This window comes from Paroedura picta, chromosome 7 (assembly GCF_049243985.1).
Source record: "Paroedura picta isolate Pp20150507F chromosome 7, Ppicta_v3.0, whole genome shotgun sequence".
NCBI classification, from domain to species: Eukaryota; Metazoa; Chordata; class Lepidosauria; order Squamata; family Gekkonidae; genus Paroedura; species Paroedura picta.
The window spans coordinates 72,835,214-72,855,470 of NC_135375.1; the positions used below are offsets into that span (position 1 = coordinate 72,835,214).

At 42.5% G+C, this 20,257-nt stretch overlaps 1 protein-coding gene across 6 annotated transcripts in view; it reads left to right on the top strand.

Annotated features, from left to right (window-relative positions):
- Positions 1–20,257, top strand: part of SMARCA2 (SWI/SNF related BAF chromatin remodeling complex subunit ATPase 2) — a 130,707-nt gene that overhangs the window by 16,078 nt on the left and 94,372 nt on the right. For all 6 annotated transcript variants that reach the window (XM_077344894.1, XM_077344896.1, XM_077344898.1 and 3 more), the window contains exons 3-6: positions 5,945–6,074; positions 15,249–15,572; positions 17,950–18,051; positions 19,438–19,687. In XM_077344894.1, coding sequence (XP_077201009.1) covers positions 5,945–6,074; positions 15,249–15,572; positions 17,950–18,051; positions 19,438–19,687 — 806 coding nt within the window. The remainder of the gene's footprint in view (positions 1–5,944; positions 6,075–15,248; positions 15,573–17,949; positions 18,052–19,437; positions 19,688–20,257) is intronic.

Below are 20,257 nucleotides of genomic sequence, written 5' to 3' on the forward strand. Positions count from 1 at the left end.
AAATCATAAATATTGAGTATGTCTGAGCAAGTACTCCCTAATTAGGTAATTTAGCTGCTTTTCAAAGATAAGCCAAATATAAGACCTTGTCTTTTCACTTAAATTTAATTGCTTGTAATTGAAATCTATCAAAATCATTGGAAACAAAGAAAACGTTCAGAACCAGAGTAGTGGCAACAATGCTGTGCTCCTAGTACAGGCCTGGAAATGTCATTCACCTTGCTGCATTGTAAGTCTTTTGGAATTCTGCAAAAGACTGACTGACTAACTTTCCCCCAGAGATCTTTGAATGTTTGGCCTAGTAACTTCCATGGGCTTCCTTGGAAGTCTGGCCCAGTATACGTCTCACAATCCAAGGTTGCATTGACATCAGTGGGTTTTTGTCTTCCATGTAAACTTGCTCTGCAAATATCCACTAGATCTCAAATGTGTTCAGGTTTAGATCCTATTCCATTAGGGGCTTCCCTGTTCATTTCAGTACTCAGGTTACTCAAGACAGAGGCCTACATAGGCAATGAGGAAACATTGTGGTGATGATTCCAATCCGGGAATGAACAGTAGCTCCAGAAATCTATGGTATTCCCACATGCGCAGGATATCATTACGTTGGGACTAATAGGCAATGGAATATTCATAACTTTTGTCTTCCTTTGTTTGAAGAGAAATAAAAATTGTTTTAGAGGTAAAAATTGACCCTAAAATGAATTGTACCTTGTAAATGGGTATATCAGTTTATTGCAAATCTTATTTTTGAACTGACTTTTGTTAGTTGAATATGTTTGGAATATGAGTGTAGCTTTTATATTGTCCTTAATTAATACTTGATAGTTGTGTACATCTGGTTCTCAGAAATTTGGTGGTATCAAGGGCAAAGAAAGTATTATGATGGTGATTTAAGCTACAGTGTACTCTTTCTAATGCTATGAAGACAGGTAAGAGATTAGTTCACATAGTAATTGAGACCCTCAAATGTTAAGTACCTTTGCTTGGAAGTAAGTCTTATTAGTTTCAGTGGCCAAACCAGGGACCAAATCCTGTTAAATTCAGTAGTGTTTAAACTTGCCTGGAATTGTACTGGCTGCCTAGTTAATTATGCCCTGAGCTCTCTGGTCAAGCTCAGTCTGGTAGTGCCCTGGAAAGGCTTCAGATGTAGATTTTAGCTTGGGGTTAGAAGTTTGAGAGAAGATTTGGAGGTAGGGCATGGAGCTGGAGCTTGGAACACAAGACTAGTACTGGTTGGACTAGCTGATCCAAGGCCTTAACCTAAGTAGTCTAAGAAGTAAGTTCCTGAGGCTGCATTGTGCTCTGGTAAGGAAGTACCACCCACTGTGCACTGTTCTAGCTTCATAGTTGGCTTGTGCGCAACCAGTACGGCACTTCACTTCCTCTCTGCCATATTGTTTGGGTGCTTCTGCTGCCTTTAAGTGGGAGAGGATCCCTAACTCAATCTCTGCCTGGCAGAGGCTTACCAGTTATATCAGGGGCTGGTGGTAAGGTTTCTTGTGCAGGTTCTGGCAAGGTGGACTCTGACGTGTCAGGTTTCAGCAGGCATCTTTGCTATGCTGATCTCTCCATGCCCCTCTGGCCCTATTTAGCCACCAACTTTGGCTCCTCGGGCTGTTCTCCTAGAAGAGTTGGAATTAGTGAGCTTGTCAAAGGGAGTCATGATATATTCATTGAGACGGGAAAGGTAGCCTGTGACTGCTCCCCCCCCCCAAAAAAAAAATCCAGATGATAACTTTCCAGCTCACCATCTCTTCAGAGATGTGCTCCATTTGCTCTCTATTAGAACTCCAGAACTCTATATTCTTTCTTCTCTTGTGCAGAAACTGGACTTCACAGAGGAGGAGCAAAAGTTACTCATTGTTGTGGTTCAGAGTAATATTTGTCTCTTGTCCTGCACAGTTAAAGGCTTTTTAGCCGGAAACGTTTGTTGTTTCTGACTGTAACTGTGTAAATCTTATTAAGTAGTTTATTACTATGTAATCTAGTGGGACAGATTGATTTGTGTCCAACACAGACTTCATGTGGTTCATTGCAATCATAAAACTACTTAGTTTAATCTTATAGTCTCCAACATGACTATTTAAGAAAAAGTAGTTTCAGGGTGATTTGTCACGAATGGTAGTCAACATGATTAATTTCATTCATAGTAATCAAGTAATCATACTGATGTCTTCATTTGAATCTAACTCTGATGGTGGTTAGAAAATTGCTTTCATGGGATGTAAGATATTTTTTTCCAAACCATAAATGCCATGTGTATATATGTTTCCTTTTCTTCACATATATTTAAGCCTCATGGATTTCAATCAGAGCACATTTGCTTTTTTTTTTTTCAGTTGAAGCCAGTGGGCCTACATATGATTTAGGTTTGTCTGATCATGTTCTGTGTAGAGAGTTTAAGTTTTTTAGAATTGTCCTGAATGGAAGGATCAGATAAAATATCTTAAACAAATATAAAAACTCTAGGGACTTCTCTGTATAGTTTATTTTGACTACTGTCTGAGATAAATTTTGAATTAGATGAACTTGGAAGCTACCAAGGTTTGCTTTGCTAAACAGAAACTTATGGTGTTACAGGTTGTCAAACTATTGAAACTGATTCCAATTACTAAAAATTGCGCTAAATAACAAAAATTGAGGAGTTCTTGAGATAGTTCTCCAAGATGGTACACAGCCAAATTTGAAATTTGTGGGATTTGGTGTATAACATCAAAGTATTCTCCCACACATTTACTATTGTAATAGCATGACCAGTGAGGTTGAGCTGTCAGGCTACATTATAGCTTGCTTGTTTATTTACTCCATATCCATGCTGCGTTTTTGCTGTTTTATTCAGTGCAATGCTTTTTGGCCTGTTTTAGCCTTTTTGTAGCATTTTGATTATTGTGGCTAAAGGGCAGTAAGAAGCCACTTATTTGCATTCATTAGTCTATAGCAGTCTTCCCCAACCCCTGATCCACAGATCGGCATCGGGCCGTGGAATCCTGGGTACCAGGCCGTGGCAGGGGGAGGAAGGTGCGGGCACCAGTGCTCCAGCAGGTGCGCTTCCCTTCCCTCCCTGCGGCAATCTGCGCCGGGAGCGATCAGCCCCTTCGGCGGCCGATCGCTCCCAGGCCCCAATGCAGCGAATGCCGTGCTGCCGGGGGGGGGGAGGTGTGGATGCTGGAGGGTGCAGGCGTGGAGCTGCCACACCTGCATGTTTGCGTCTGCCAGTGCACCAGCACCCGCGCCACTCTTCCCCCCAGTCCCCAGCCCAAAAAAGGTTGGGGACCACTGGCTATAGCGTAAATTCTGCAGTTTCCCTTCCTGGGCCTCTGCCTCTTTTTCATTTTTTTTACTCTGCTTAACTTCCAGAGGACATTCAAAATCATTGTTATATCAATTTTGGTGAATGCTGAGCAGCATAATGAAGCTGTCCCCAAACACGCTGTTTTGGGTTTTTTTAAACAGACTTTGGGGGAAAGTCAGTAAAATGAGGAAAGTAGAGAAGAGGAATCAAGCCCCTCAAAGCTAATAGGATCTTGGAGGTTGGGTAGTAATGTTCAAATTGTCCCACCCCCACGCCTCCCTGCTTTTTAAATGTCAGCAGTAAAACAAGGAAACAATTCCCCTGTCATTTGTATAATCGAATACAGTGGTCCGCAACCTTTATTAGGCTGCGGACCAGTTGGGGGGAGGGCGATCCGGCTGCCGCGCATGCACGTTTGTGCCATGCGCGACCGCAAATATGCATGCATGGACCTGCCACGCATGCGTGAAAATGCCGCGCATGCACGTTTGTGGCTGCACATGATGCAAACGCAATTGCACAGACCTGTCGCGCATGCACGTTTGTGCTGGCGGCTGCACTTCCCGCTCCCCCCCCCACAAAAAGAAGCTTGCCGGGCCGCAAGCTTGCGGCCTGGGAAGTTTCTCACTGCCGGGGGGGGCAGGGAGAGGGAGCTGCGGCCCGGTGCTGGGGCCTTTGCGGCCCGGTACCGGGCTGCAGCCCAGTGGTTGGGGACCACAGCTCTAATAAACTGTAAAATGGATGATGAATGCTAGATGAAGCACATTTCAGGTATGCCTCCAGTTTACTTTTCAGCAGGACTGTGAAGCTCAATCCTCTAAATCCAAAATGCTCTAGCACAGCGGTCCCCAACCTCCGGTCCGGGGATCAGTCGGTACCGAGCTACGGATACTCCTCGTCCTTCTCCCCGACTGCTGCCTCGGGGGGTGCCCTGCCACTCTGCCACCGGCTCACCTTTGGTGCTCTCCAGTGGCCGCCATGGCTGGGGCTCCCCCTTGGCCTGGCACTGCGCAGCTGCTGTGGGCGGTGGGAAGTCATGGGTGCTGGCAGGAAAGCAAGTGGAGCAAGGGGTCAGGCGGTGGCGACAATGTCCCTTGACAAAAGACTACCCCCTCCCCAGCCTCAGTAAAATTGTCAAGCGTTGACCGGTCCCCGGTGATAAAAAGGTTGGGGATGACTGCTCTAGCCTATACTCACTTTGATATCGCTTCCTTGAAAGCAACCAAGCTCTTTGCCCCAAGGTCTGATTTGGTTGCTTTCTTAATCTTGCTAAAGCATAGCGTTACCAAACTTGTTTAGTAGTAGTTAATTACTAGCTGTATATCTTTATGCTGTATTTGTTTTTGAGAATCAGAGCTAGGTATCCCCCCTCCCCCCAAATTTTCTTTTGGAAGGAGAAAGTAAGCTAGCTTACAAATGCCATTAGGTTTGGAAAATATATTGTCTTAACTCAGGCTATCCTCCCTGACTCCTCCTCTTCCTGTAGGCCTGTAAGTTCCTTCATAGTTTTTCTCCCTGTTTCTCTACTTTGTTGCCCTTTAAAGCATTCAGTTTATATACTGTTTTGTGTCATAAAGTTTCAGATGGTGTGGATTAGGCAGAAATGGGCTCTTCCAGAATGCTGGGAGCATTTCAGTGGTGTGTGCCTTCTCCAGTGAGTGGCTGCCAAACATTTTCACTCCCTTTAAATAGCAGCTCCCTAGTGCTTTATGTTCCCAGCTGGCAAGGAAAGTAAATATTTTAGATTATCCTGTGTTGATTTTTTTTAAAGTCAGGGTTTGTACTACTGAGATTCTGTTTCCATGACCTCTTACCTTTCTCCTCTCCAATTGTTTGTGTGTATCATAGATTTCATCTCATCACTCCTCCTGCCTGGTCCCTGGGGGCCCTTCTGCTCTCCCTCTCCCTTGTTTTTGCTCAGATCCCTTCATGGTCTTCAAGTACTGGATCTGGCGCACAAACCTTGTTTTCCTCCCAGACATAGGCAGTGGTGCTCTTGCTGAGGGTGCATTGGTAATTTATCTGCAGCTTCCTTCTCCCCCTCAAGGGAAGAGTTGACCCCCCCGCAACAGAATGTTCACATTCAAAGAAAAACTGCCTTGGGGTTGTCCTGATGCAGCAGTTGCTGATTGGAGGTTGGGCTTAGGATAACAAATCTTTCATTTTGAGACACTAACAGTGTGCTTCCCAATTATGTAAGTGGTCTTTGTGGTCTTCTGTTTGGTTATGGCCAAAATGTAAAAGATGATATTTGGCATTATTCTCGCATGAGTACCGCACAAGAGCTCTTTAAAGGAGAGGCAAGAGTGTGGGGGAATCACCCAAAGTAAATGAAGAGGCCATGTTTTGGCATTCTAGTGCTGCTTCTTTAACAAACATAGTAAAAGAGTGAAGGTAAACATGTGTGCATCAAAGATGCCATTTCAAAAAATACTGGTGCCTTATTGTAGTACACACTGTTCTCATTACCTTGCTGATTGGATACTGTGATTGCTACTTTTTATTTTTTGGAGTTCTTATACACATTTTCATTTTAATACAGCCTTTGGTTTTTAACTCTAAAAGTACAGTCAGTTGTCCTAAGTCCTCTAGGTAGTGTGTTAGGAATTCCCTGAGACAGTGTCAAATTCTTTTGGTTGAATTTTGCAGCCCATCGATGGTTTGCATGAGAAAGGAATGGTTGAAGACCTGCACAGCAACTCCATGAAGACAGCAAGTATGCGACCTCCTCATCCTGGAATGGGGCCACCTCAGAGTCCAATGGATCAGCATAGTCAAGGTTTATATCAAGATGTGCTTTTGATATATTTTGAATCATTGTGAGTCTAAGATCTTGAAAGCTGCAGTGAGAAGTGGTACATTTTGGGTATGTGTGTGAAATAGAGGAGGAGAGGGTTTGCTCATATGAACTTGCTTTATATTTGTTGTTGTTGATGTATTTTTATTCTAGGCCACCCCTCTCTAGCAGCAGTCTCAGGGTGGCTGATAACAGTTAAAAATTCATACAAAAGATAAAACTACATACATTTAAAATTATCAAATAAACAAGCAAGAACAACATGCAGTGTCACTAAAAATCTGAGGATATGTGGATCAGCGTTCCAGTTGCACAGAATTGTCATCATAATGCCCATATGTGGTGTTAAATGTTCAAAATACTTCATATATGCTATGTTCTGTACCAACAGTCTTAACAACAGTCCTGTAAGATAGGTTGTTACTATTATCCCAATATTACAGATGTGGGGCTGAGACCATGTGGCTTTCTGGTGACCTTGAATTAGAGATGAGATTTGACCAGGGACTTCTTAGCTTGTTGTACTCTGTCTTTGCCAACAGGGTTATAATTAGCCACTATGGTTTCCCAGTATTGTCTGTCTTGATTGGCAGTAGCTCTCCTAAGCCTCAAACAGACCTTATAGCACCAGTACCAGCTCTGCTGTTTTATACCGGAGATGCCAGGGACATGAACTGAAGATAGGATTGTGCTCCTTATGGCTGTCATCAATCAAAGGTATCAGCTGAAAGGAGAGTTGTAAGAAGGGTAATCTCTGTGGTTCCTCACCTTCCATAGACAGGTCTTGCTTGCTGACATAGTCTTGACTGCTTTTACACCACTACTACCACAACCAGGAAGAGGGAATAGGGGCTTGTGTGGAGGGGAGACAAACCAGAGTCAGCTGCAGGATCCTGAATAACCATCTCTTGTATCCTGCCATGTTTTTTTTTTCTCATGAGTTATGGGTTAATCAGCCCTAAATATAACCTGTGCTCTGGCAGGGTATTATTTTTTTATGTGACTATTAACTGGGGGTGGGGGAAATTGTATGCATCATTACATTGGATTGCTTAAAAGTGGCTGTGTGATTGTTTTGAAAAAAATTTCTTACATCATAAAAAGCATTGGATCCATCCAACTATATGCCGTGCCTCTGATTGGACCTCACTGGGGGGGACATGCCCCAATAGGGTGATGGCACTCCCCCACTGAGGGCCAATAAGAGGCTCTTCCCTGCCCCATCCTGTTCCTCCTCTTCTGTGCTAGTTTCTGGCACTTGTGTGAGGAGGAAGAGCTGGCATAGTATACCATAGTAATAGCCTTGCGTTCTGTTTCAATTTCTTATGACACTGTGATCATAAATCAAGCATAATTTAGTGTCAGAGTTGTAGTTGGGTCCCACATACTTGGTTCCAAGACCCCATGTGGTCAGGGATTCATTTTGCCCATTTCTTAACTGGGCATAGTGGTGGTTTACTTGATAGGTTTCTATGAGGAGAAAACTTGAAAAATTAAAATGGTCAGTCATTCAAGTGAAGAATAGTGAGGTTTTTTGTTCCCATATTCTTATAACAAGCAAAAAGAAATAGTAGCTAGGTAAGTAGGCAGGTAATTTTTAGATGCTGATGTTCAAGAGAACAGACATCCAAACAGGGGAAAATAATGTTCCATTTATCCCTTCCTTTTTGGTGCTGAACTTTTAGAACTACAAATGACAAATTTTGAACTCAGAGTTCAAATTTTTTGTGAGCCTCATTTTGCAATGAATAGCCCTGTCGTTAGGTCTCCTAGTTTGTTGATAACTGTAGTTTTTTCTGTTATCTCCTGAATTCCCTCATTACATGAGTGTTTTGAATTCAATATGGATGACCTCTAAGCAGGTTTCAGTCTCAAGATGATTGCCTACATTTTCTTCATGATGGGAAACCAATGGGCTTCAACCCTTAGCCTATATTTCTGTAGTATGGAGTCGATCTTTGTGGTGGTAGGATGAATGAATCAAAGCTCCCCACCCCCCGAGAATTGTCAGTTTCTTCATTAAAAATTAAGTGATCGAATGTGTTAGAATCATTTTATTGGCTTGGACTATCTTAAGTAGATTTGCAGACAAAGTACTTCGATTCTTAGCAAAAGCTAAACAGCAGGGATATTCAGCTGTCATTTGTCTCAGGAACACAACTTAACAGGTCCCCAAGGTACTTGGGTTGTGTCAGAGAGATGCTGAGGGGCAGTAAACATCTTTCCCAGGTGCAGGATGAAAATAAGAGTAGTTAATTCCCTGAGGCAAAATTTATATTTACGTCACAAATAACAGTAGTGTAATTGAATACCCCCAATGTTAGTTGGTCCTATATTTAAAATGAATATTGTTATTTCTAGCATGATATGCTTTTGCTTTGATTGTGATTATGCCTCCCTTTGCTAACCAAAGTGCAAAGATAAATTTCTTGTTTACTCCGTTCCCTGAGGACTAAAATACATATGTATTGGTGCTAGAGATACCTGATCTTATACTGAGTTTTCTTTTAAGACAAAAGTAATCATAAAGGGAAAAAGATTCTGACTGAGGCTATAGATAGAACTAGCTGTTTCATCCACTGTGCTGTTTTCCTAGTGCAAATTGCCTACTCTCTGGAGCTTCTTATTTGCTCTATAGACCCTGCACGGTTTAGTGGTTGAAAAGTGGCAAACTCTAATCTGGGGAACTTGGTTTGATTCCCCATGCCTCCACATGCAGCCAGCTGGGTTAGTCATAGTTTTCTTAGAGCTGTTCTTACAGAGCAGTTCTCTCAGAGCTCTTATCCCTACTTACCTCGCAGAGTGTTTGTTTACGGAAGACAATGGGAAAGGTGTTTGTAAGCCACTTTGGGATTTATTTGGGTAGTTAAAAGTAAGGTATAAAAACTCAGCTCTCCTTCTATATGAGAAAATGTACAGGTACTCTTGGCAGCCCTTTGTAGCTAACAGTAGCCCTAAAGCAGTGGATTTGGGTTAGCTAAATAGTGGAGGGGGAAATGATCAAACCCCTGCTCTCTCTGCACCATGCTTGCAGTTGGATTCTGGCATGCCTAAGGTTCAGTGCCTTGAACATGCTTGTGCACACACAAATATGCTCTGCTATCTGTGAGAGAGCCTAACTACACATTTCTTATATCATGTATAGCTTGGTTCCGATATCCGTGAGAAAGAACATATTCTTGTACAGGTCAAATACATCAAAATTAGATATTTCTAGATATTTTCTCAGTATTTTTCAATTTGGGTTTATTGGATTAGCTAATACTAAGGCCTAGCTGGGACTCTGTTGGGCAGCATGGATTAAACCAGACTGCCCAGCAAAGCTCACCCAGGAGTTCCCTGCATGGAGAACTCTCCCCACAAGATCAGCTCCTGGGTGGGCTGTGAGTCCAAACAGTGCTTGTGGGGAGAGCTGTCTCCTCAGGCTTGGGTGGGGCTCTGCTAAAGTAGCCTGATTTAAATCGGACAGCCCAACAGAGTCTGCCAAGGAGCCAGTCCTGCAGGCACTACTGGACTCTGATGGGCAGCCCAGTTTAGACCAGGCTGTCCAGTGGAGCCCTTTGAACCAACCCCATATGAGAGTCAGATTGCGAATGCCCCTTGATTTGGGAGTCTCTAAGACCCTGGGAGTGGTGTCCTGCCACATCCTAGATATCCTGAACTGGTTCAATATAACAGTGTGGTTTTGTTCAGGTTTGGACAAGTCCTTAACTGTTTTTTTATGGTTTGTGCTCATCCCTAATTACAGCCTACCAAGTCAGTAGATTCAAACCAGCTGTTTCTTATGGATCACTGTCTTTTCCCTGTCCATTTGGAATGGCCAGAAGACAGCAGAAGTATCTAACTGGCAGTCCCATAGTACATGGCTGTGAGCTGAGTTTGATTTGGTGGGTCAAAAGTTATTTAGGCCTGTTTTATTTTGAAGGTTTTATTAGCACGCCCCCAATAGAAAAAAATTTGTGTACAGACTTGTTTCTGGTTCAGTTATTGTTAAAAGTTTGTGCATCCTATATGCCAATTTAATACTGATGCACCTATTCTGTGCTGGATAGATTCTTCTTCCTATAGCCTATTTATGGTTTCTATATTAGTAAAGTACCTTCCTATTGTGTTCCTTTGACCAATATATCTGCAGCTGTTTGTATGAAAGAAAAGGAAGACCTCAGAAAGGTGAAATGTTCATATAAGCAGCATACACTGTATCTTTTATTTATTTATTTTATTTATTTATTAAACTTTTATACCACCATTCCCTTAGGCTCACGGTGGTTTACAAGATAAAAATTGCAATAAAATGCACAGTTAAAACCATTAAAACAAATCACACTATCAACGTTATCAACGTTATGTGATCTCTTGGAATAGTTGGCTGATATACAAAACTGTTAAATCTCTGGCAGTTTAAAAAAGTGAATGGAAACAGGAATGCATCATTTATGGTTGCTTCCTCAAGAATTAATAGTTGCAATCAAGCTCTGGTAATACCATTTAGGGATTTATATGTGGCATTCACATGTTCTTTATTTTAAAAATAACTTCAGTAGATAGAATGAATATTTCCGTTTTCAGAATTTTCCTGCGCTGTTGGACTCCATAGGATGGTACTACATCTCAATGTGTCCCCTTAAAAAAAAGGAAGTTGCATTTAGTGCAATGGCTTGCTTTATATGACTTCCATCTAATGTGTGATTGCCTGCTTTTTTGATCCATTCACATAATACTAATGTCAGTCTGATCTTCAGCTTGGAAGTTTGTATTCACTGTATACCGTATGCAAGCACAGACTTCCAGGATAACCAGAAGTGATCATAAAAATATGTCCAGTGGTGTTACTTATACACACACAGACCATGCTATATAGTTGTTTATCTAGATTGCTGAGAGTTTAATGTAGCTTGTGCATTAATTACATATTATTTTTTGTTTGGATTACTGCAGTATTAGGGGAACAATGGCTTGCGAATAGCAGGTGATGGCAGGTCCTGATGCAGAAAATCAAAATATGACATCTTCTCACATATTGCCTCATCTGCTAGAGAAGTTTCTTCTGAACAGTCAGCACTGAAAGGAATGGGGCTGTGAATGGAAAGATCCCATTTATTTTTGTAGGGTTTGTACAAGAGGTACCCTCCCCCCCCCAAAAAAAACAATTTTTTGTAGCTATGGCTGTGAGTAGTTTGTCTTCCATTTTATGGCAGCTTCTCATTGCCTCATGGTGGAATCCATCATGGTATGGTATAGAATTTTTAATAGCAAAACATAAAAACTTTCAGCAGAAGCCAATTCTGCAACCACTTTACTACATGCAATTTTGGCAGCTGTTGCAACAGTGTCCTGCTTGAAACATGTGGCTGGTAAACTATTAATTTCTGAGTTAACTGTGTGGAACACAGATATCAATTGTCGAACTGTGGAACAGGCCACCATAGAGAATTTTGAAACCATCTTTGTTTAAGGGGGAAACTAGGAAAGAAAGGAGCAGGGGTTGGGGTGTAGGCAGAGAGATGACTAACATACTAGCTCCAGTGGTCAAATATAAATAGATTGCAATGCTTAGGTATAAAAAACAGTAAACAAGATTATTGTAGTGTACTGACAGTTTGATCTATTTGTAAGAAAGGTATGTTAAGTAGTATTAAGAATATGGAAGTAAGCCTAAGTGTTTGCGATTTAAAAGATAATGGTACTAAATGTCTGCCTATTGAATATCCAAGTGCCTTTTATGGGGGAGGGGGAAGGGATTCTGTAACCCTGGAGCTAGGATTTACCTTGTGATTCCTAAAAACGGTATTTATACTGTGCATGCCACAGCTGCTTACATCAGTCAAAGCCAGGCAATGTCTTGTCCTAGTTTTCATACTGTTTGCAGCCTGTAGTAGCCAGTGACTTTTTAATGCCGGTTCTACTGATTTCAGTGTTGTGTAGCGGTGTATAACTGAGTACATCATGAGTTCTTATGGTATCTATATCATTCATCCTTAGAATGACAGTGGGAGATAGGTCATTTTTACCCTAATTCCCAGATGAGAAGACAGAGGCTTAGAAATGTACAAGTACAACTAGTATACACAACTAGGATTTGGTCTTTTTATTGCAGCAAATTTGTTTTCCAGAGATTTATCATAGTATAGTATATTTTCAAAGAACTGTCATATGGAAGTTGTCTCACATAAAACGCTCCACTACTGACTTATAATAATTTCTGAGTACTCTTAAGTTACTCAACATATGTTCAAGGATATGTATATGTTTCAGTTGTTATTAATCTTGTCACATCTAATGGCATCCTGTGTTTGTGATAATAATCCATTGAAGATTTCAGTATTTTCTGTGTCCTGACAGTTAATACAATATCAACATCTGGTAGTCATTAAAGCTGTTAAATATAAAAAGATTTCTTCTACATCCAAATATTATTTTTTGCTACACATTTATCTTTTTTTTGTTTTCACCTTTTATTTTTCCTATTTTATTTATAGACCATCTTATCCTGGTTAGCTCAGGGTGTTTAACAACATAATCAAAAACAACTGTTACCAATTAAAATGCTAACATTAATATAAAAACTTCATCCTCTTATATATAAATAAAAACTGTGTTCTACTTCTCAAATGGCAAATAACAAGTAAGGTTTTGCTCTTTTCTTGAGATCCTATGTAAAGCCTGTATTTAAATAGCGTTGCCATCCTCCAAATGGGTCCTGGAGAGCTCAGAGTATCACAGCTGATCTCCAGACAATAGAGATCAGTTCCCTGGAGAAAATGGCTGCTTTGGAGGGGAGACTATATGGCATTATACCTTAATGAGGTCCCTCCCCAGGCTCCATACCTCAAATCTCCAGGAATTTCCAAAGCCAGAGATAGCAACCCTATTTGTAAAGGCACTTCTCTGTAGTGTTCTGAGGTGACATGTGTTATGCTGCCTCCTTGCCTTCCTTGATGTTTTCTACTTCTTGTTGCTACCACCAAAGGCTCTTGCCTTGGAAGTATTAGTTGAACTAAAACATGATGGTTTAGTTATACTTGGTGGAATGACAGGATGGTTAGCACATGAGTGTGGCTCTGAAGGAAAAGGTGATCCCTTATTTTCTCTTAAACATCAATAGTTTATTTAGGTAGAGGGAGTAACTGTGTTGCTCTGAGCAGAACAGCTAGATTTAAATTCAGTATCACCTTAGAGGCCAACAGGATTTTTGGAGTAAGAGATTTTACCCCAGAAATTTTGTTGGGCTCTAAGGTACTTCTGGACTTGAATCTAGCCTTTCACAAAGACACAGTTCTTTTTTTCTCTAAAGTTCCTGAAATAGACTTAGCCACAAAAGTGTATTTTCTCACTTGCCGCTTAGGCTACTAACTTCCACAAAGAACACAAATTTCTGTCATACTTCTCAACTCCCTTCCCTCAAACACACTCAGAACTCTCCAGGTAAGTCAACTCTACCCCATTAGGGTACAGTTACTATCCAATCATAACATACTTCAGTGACCCATTCAGCCCCCCTTTTTCTTACTCTAGAGACCTACATTTTAATTCACATCAACTTACATATAAACCCCCGCTTTACATCACTGAAATAAAATCCACACAAAAATATTTACATAGCCAAACATTACAACTAAGGCCCAAACTGCAAGTTGCATCCATGAGGACGAAGCAAAACAGCAGCTATAAGGTCACCATGGGAACACAATTCTAAAGTGCTGCAGGGGCCCCAGTTCAGATTGGGGTCATGGTGCAGGACAAGAGGGCCCTTCCTCTCATGTGCCATTTCCTAATCCAAAATGGCTCCAGGGGCTTTATTTATGTAATGGCAGTACGCATGGAGCCCACCACTGGGCCAGTAACACCCATTTCAGGTTGCAAAATTATGCATGAGGGGAAGGCTGCGGCCCCTCCTGTGGTGTCGTCCCAATCCTAGTTGGGTCCCTTCAGGTATTTAAAATTGAGTTCCAAAAGGGAACCTGAAGCTGGTGTTTGGCTGCCAGTTCTCATGACAGTCACATGTTAAATGTAACACGTATTTTGGGATGAAATAGCATGGGATGCAGCAAGTTGCAGCTGTCTCCCTTATTCTCTCTGTCTATGGTATTTGCAGTTCTGTGTGACCAAAGGTACAGTAACAATTTTTTGTAAGTAAAGTATGAGGTTGATAGAACGATGTTTTCAATATATTTTGATGTTCAGACTTTTTTTGAGAAAAATCTGCTTCCCCTCAAGATTTCAACATTTTCAAAAATTAAATATCTACATTTAAAAAAATTAATTTATTTTAACACATTTCTATGCTGACATTCCATTCAGTTCAGAGTTCCCAGGGCTTCAAACATTAAAACTCTTCAAACAGAAAAGAGGCTTCAAACAAAACTAATTCTTCATCTGCTGGTAGAATACAATAATAGAAGGCCCTTTCTCAAGTTGACAGTTAGCAACTACCAAGCTATGAACCTGCTCCTTTAGGGGGATTAGTACCTCATGTTGAGCTAGATACCTCAGTTTGTTGGTCAGCCTATTTCCTCCCAGTAACACTTCAGTTTCTGTTTGTTAGTTCTCATCCATTCGACAACTACTTCCATGTATGTGATCATGGTTTTCATAATCTCCCTGGGATCTCCTGAAAGCATGAGAAAGCACCGAGTGTCCCCTGCATATTGTTGACTGTCAGGGGCTCCCTCGGGCAGCGGCCTGCCAGCGGCCTTCCTCGGGCAGCGGCCTCCGCGCGACTGCCAGGGGCTCCCTTGGGCAGCGGCCTGACGCGGCGAGAGGCGCAAAGCGCCTCTCGCTGCGTCATGCCGGGAGCAACTGCGAACCGCGCTGCACGCGGCTCGCAGTTGCTGGGGCTGGGAATCGGAGGGACCAATCGGCAGGCGCTTCGATTGTCTGTCCACAGGAAGGGTACAATCCGGACCCTTCCTCATCACGGACAGATCCCACCCCAGAAGCCCTTAGCGAATTATTATTTGCGGCGCCACGGGCGGTGTTTAGATAAAGATAAGGATAAGGACTAATAGCTAGCAACTGGGAATGTTTGTTGAGGCAACAGTGGTGTATAGGGGGATGTGCTTGCTTCATCTACTTTATTCAGGGATTATATAGGCAATTCTTAGTGACTGAAATGAGGAAAAAGATAGCTGACCAATCTTCTGGGTTTTTTGCTAGGTTATATGTCTCCACATCCATCTCCTCTGGGACCACCAGAGCATGTGTCTAGCCCAATGTCTGGAGGAGGACCAACTCCACCTCAGATGCCACCAAGCCAGCCAGGACCCATGATCCCAGGAGATGCACAAGTTATGAGCCAATCCAACCGAGGCCCTTCACCTTTTAGTCCTGTTCAACTCCATCAGCTCCGAGCACAGATTCTAGCGTACAAAATGCTGGCTAGAGGTCAGCCATTGCCTGAAAATCTTCAACTTGCTGTACAAGGAAAGAGGACACTGCCTGGGATTCAACAACAACCGACCCTGTACAACAAGACATCTGGTAAAGTAGCTGCATACTTTTCTTTGGAAAGCTCCCTTTTTTATTTATTTCGGTGCCATACATATGGACATGTTGCAGCCTTGTCATTTGTATTATATACTTACTAAAAGACAAATTGAGTTTCTTCAAGGCATTTCCCTGGTGGTGAATTTGGAAGGGGAGATATAAGATTAGAAAGTACTGCAGTAATTACACTGTCTGCTGAGTTTTGGGTGCTAGGTAAGCAGGAAATGGTTCATCTGACCCCAGACGTTAGTGACAGCCCAGTAACACAAGTATTTTCTTCCTCTTTCTCCTGTTGATGTATAGGAAGATTGACAGGAGAGGATTGTGGTTTGTGGAGATACACTTCATTATACACCTCCGCTGACTCGAATTCCTTGCACGTGTGCATAGTAATGGGGGGGGGGGTACCACTTTCTTTTTTTCCTTTTCATTGCTTGGCCAGAGGGTAAGCCTGTTAAGTCTACTTCAAATAGAAACAATCACATACCCATTGAAATGATCAACACAAACTGCTCACCTGCCTCTGTCACCTTATCTTGCTCCATAGATGAGGGCAATAAAGGTAGTAAACTGCTTGACCAAGCAGCTAAATATAGTAAGTATAATTAGTGAAAGAACAATTACTGGGGGGGGGAAGGAAAATGGCATATTGGTTAAGGTAAAGTGCAGCAACAGGGGAGCCCAGGTAGTGCACAAGAAAGTAGAGAATCTTTTGCCATATAAATGTGAAGATCAAGTATATTGAAATCAAGAAATCAAGTATATTGTTCATTTAGAAGTCTATTGAAGGGAACAAATGAGACTTTAAGTACTGCAAGATGATCAGACTAACAAAGATGTTCTAGGAATCCAAAGTATGTAGATTTTATTTTATTTACATTCTTCTGTGTTTTCTGAGAACTAAGTATTCATCATCATCATCATCATCATCATCATCATCATCATCATCATCATCATCATCATCATCATCATCATCATCATCATCATCATTATTATTATTATTATTATTATTATTATTATTATTATTATTATTAGATTTATAGCCCGCCACTCCCTTGCGGCTCGTGGCGGGTACCTTTCATAGACCTTTCATAGACAACCTTTCTGTTGTCTATGATTTTCTCTGTTTTCTGCCCTACTGGTTGGCAGAGAGCCATCGATTTCACTATAGAAAGGAATGATGATCAGAGCATGATGTGTGATGATGTGGGGTCTCAGTGTTTCTCTTGGGAATCACCACTGGGCACAGTAGAACAGTGTTTCTCTGTCTCAATGTGTTCCATAACTATACTGTTTTGATGTGCTCTAGGACAGTGGTCCCCAACCTTTTTCAGGCTGGGGACTGGCGGCAGCAGGGAGGGCGATTGCCTGGCTGCGCACGCCGGGCATCTGTGGCTGCTCAATGCGCATGTGCGGCCAAAAACGTGCATGCACTGCACTTTCGCGCATGCACGCATGCGCGGCCTTGCTTCCCCCCCCCTCCCACAGTAAGAAGCTTGCCGGGCCGCAAGCTTGTGGCCTGGGAAGTTTCTTACTGTGGGGAGGGTGCGGGGAGAGGGAGCTGTGGCCCGGCACATGGCCATGGCCCGGTGGTTGGGGACCACCGCTCTAAGATATTATAAGGGATAGTAGGTCTGCATATGTTTCTGATATTTCCATCCAGCCATCCTTTCTTCTGGGGGTGGAGAGTGTCCTGGCTGTCTGAGATGAAATAGGACCAAAGCTGGCTGCACCCTCATTGGCCCTCCCTCTCCAGCTCCCGCCCTCTTTCCCTGAACGCTAGCCACTTTGCTCTCAGATGCCTGAGAGAGAGACACAGAGACACAGGGTTCTGCCAAACTGCAAATGACCCCTGATTACCCGCTATGGCTCCTGCTGCAAGAGAAAGAGGCTCCTGCTGCAGAGACAATCTGCAAACGGGCCCCAAATGTCAAACGACCCTTGCTTCCCTGCTACCTCCTATGGCTCCTGCTGCAAGAGAGAGAGAGAGATCTGCGCCTGCCATTGTCCCTGGGTCCTAGTGCCCATTGTATTCCTGGTTGCAGTGGGCTTTCTTGCTAGTTAGATACAAGATATAAACAATGCAGAAAATGAGGGAGCCTTCCTTGACCACCTTGGGCAAATCAGGACCTACATCAGAGTTTGCATGTGTACAGGCCACTGTAGACTTTAAAGATACTTACCATATTGAAACAATTACATTTATCCTTACTAACAGTTATCCTTTTCAATATATACTCAATCATGACAGTGTTTCTACAGGCTTGCATTTAAAAATAGAGAATAATCCTTCAATGTTCTGTTTCCTTTCAGTGACCTTAGCGAACTCCAGAAAATGGGTTAATTCCATCTCTTTATCTACCATTTGCAGTTATGGGGACTGTACCATTGGGTGGCCCTGCAGCTGGACCAGGAGCTGCTTCAGGAATTCCAGGACATACAGCTTCCATGGCCCCAAAAACATGGCCAGAAGGTAAGCCTGTGGGATGGAGTCCATTTATTGTTTCAGTGGAAAATCTTTCCATAGAACAGTCTCTTTTGAATAAATTTCAGAAATCTCACTTCTTCAGCTCTTGAAATCCCAGGAAATACACCATCAGATGTGTCAATAACATATGAAGAGTTCTGACTTTTCCTGATGAGCTTCAGGAACCTGATTTTTTAAAAAAATAATTGAATGGTAGCAATAACAAGAAGTGGTTAGTTTATTTCAATTATGTGTGTAGCCCCCTAGGGTTTTCCTTGTTTTTTAGAAGAATAATTAAGGAACAGTAGCTGATTCCAGCCAAATCTGAAACAGTCTTCTGTGCACATTTCTAACTCTGACTACAGGAACAGTGAAAGAAATGCTTCATAATTTGATTTCAGTAAGAACATGTTCTGGGACTGCTTGTTTTGCTGGCCTTGATAAGTTGGATTAATAAATTCTTTTAGTATATCTGTAATACCTTTAGAGCAAGTAAGTGCAGAAATTTGAAAAACAAATCATTATCTTTCTAGACATTTTCATGCATGCGTGTTGACACTGGTGGTAAAAGTTGGTGGTTTGATGAAGGCCTTAGTGTTCCTGTAGATGTTCTGATAAATGTGAGGCATGAATGTGTTATGAAGCTTGTGTTGGCTATTTTCCAGTGTGCCCTAGTAAAAAGCAATCTTGTTTCCAATAAAGGATGGAAATGAAGATGAAATTCAGCCATTTAGCAAAGGCATTTGATTGACTTTCAGGTTTACTGAGAAATACAGAACTTTCTGACATACTGTTGGACTTCTAATATGTTGTTAACTACTGGTAGCAGTGTACATTTATTGTAAATGTCTCATATGCATCCATCAGGGAAAGTGGACTGCAGGCAGTTCATGGCAGAGCAATACTGTGGGTGCAAAACAGAGATCATCAGCAAACTGTGCCACCCCCAATGCAGCTGCCCCAGGCCAAAGGCCAGCAGATCTTCTGATGGGGGACTGGGTATCAGAAGCTCAAGGGTGCACGTGTGGCAGACACCCCAGGCCACCTAGTGACCAGTATGGCTAGTGCCCCCCACGAGGGTATTCCATGGTGAAGGGATGCCCAGCTTTCAAGTTATGTGTTTGGTATCAGGACTAGGCCCTTGATGTGTGGAAGAACACCCCTGTGGGTGAAAGCATAGTTGCATGTGGGGATGCGGGGGCCCTAAATGTAGCAGTGGCACTGGTCAGCAGCAGGCCCCAGCTCCCTGGAGCTACAGGCCAAGCAGAGAGGTGTGCAACCTCACCCTGGAGCCCACAAATTATCAGTGAGTCAGTCATGGAAGTGAGGAGGTTCTGCTTGATTGCTGAAGATAAGGTTGTTCTGTTTCAATATTAATATTTTATTTTTCAGGACAAGGGGCAGATCTGAATGTTTCTAGTACACCTCAGAAGCTTGCTGTTCCACCCCCTAGTGGGCGACCTTCACCTGCTCCTGCAGTTACCCAGCCTTCCACTGTAATGCCTGGTCCTTCTGTACCACAGCCCGCAGCTGTACAGCCATCTCCTATTGTTCCACTGCAGCAAAAACAGAACCGTATCAGCCCAATTCAAAAGCCTCAAGGCCTGGATCCTGTTGAAATACTTCAGGAGCGAGAATATAGGTAATAGCCCTAAATAGGATGTGTGTGCTTCTTAAACTTTTGATGTTTGTTGTGCTTTTTAAGGTTTCTGGATGTCATGTGTTTCTGGATGTCATGTGTTTTTTAAAACTGCTACTGTGTAACAGTTGGACAAATTAAAACAAAAGTTGAATCAGCAAAGGAACAAAACAGTGCCGCTGAGCTGTATTGTTAAACTTTGTTGAGTGGGTTGTTGTTTTATGGATGGAGCATTGCTGTTTTGTGAGTAGGGAGGCAAGCATTTCCTTGGTGTTGATTTCCAAGCCTCAGCCATAGGTCTGGTGGGACAGCTCTGGTGGGACACCTCTTTAACTGTTAAAAGTCCTGGAGAACCCTGATCTCATAAAAGAGAGCATTCCAGCAGGTTGGTGCCAGGTCTGAAAAGACCTTGGCCTTGGTTGAAGACAGTTTTACTTCACTTGGGCCAAGAACCCTGAGCAAGTGATGTTCACTGGATCTTAGGGTGTAGCGAAAGATGGGGCCCTTCTTTATGGCAGCGGTCCGCAAGCTTACGCTCGCTGCGGACCGCTGCGGCGTAGTGGAGGGAGAGGG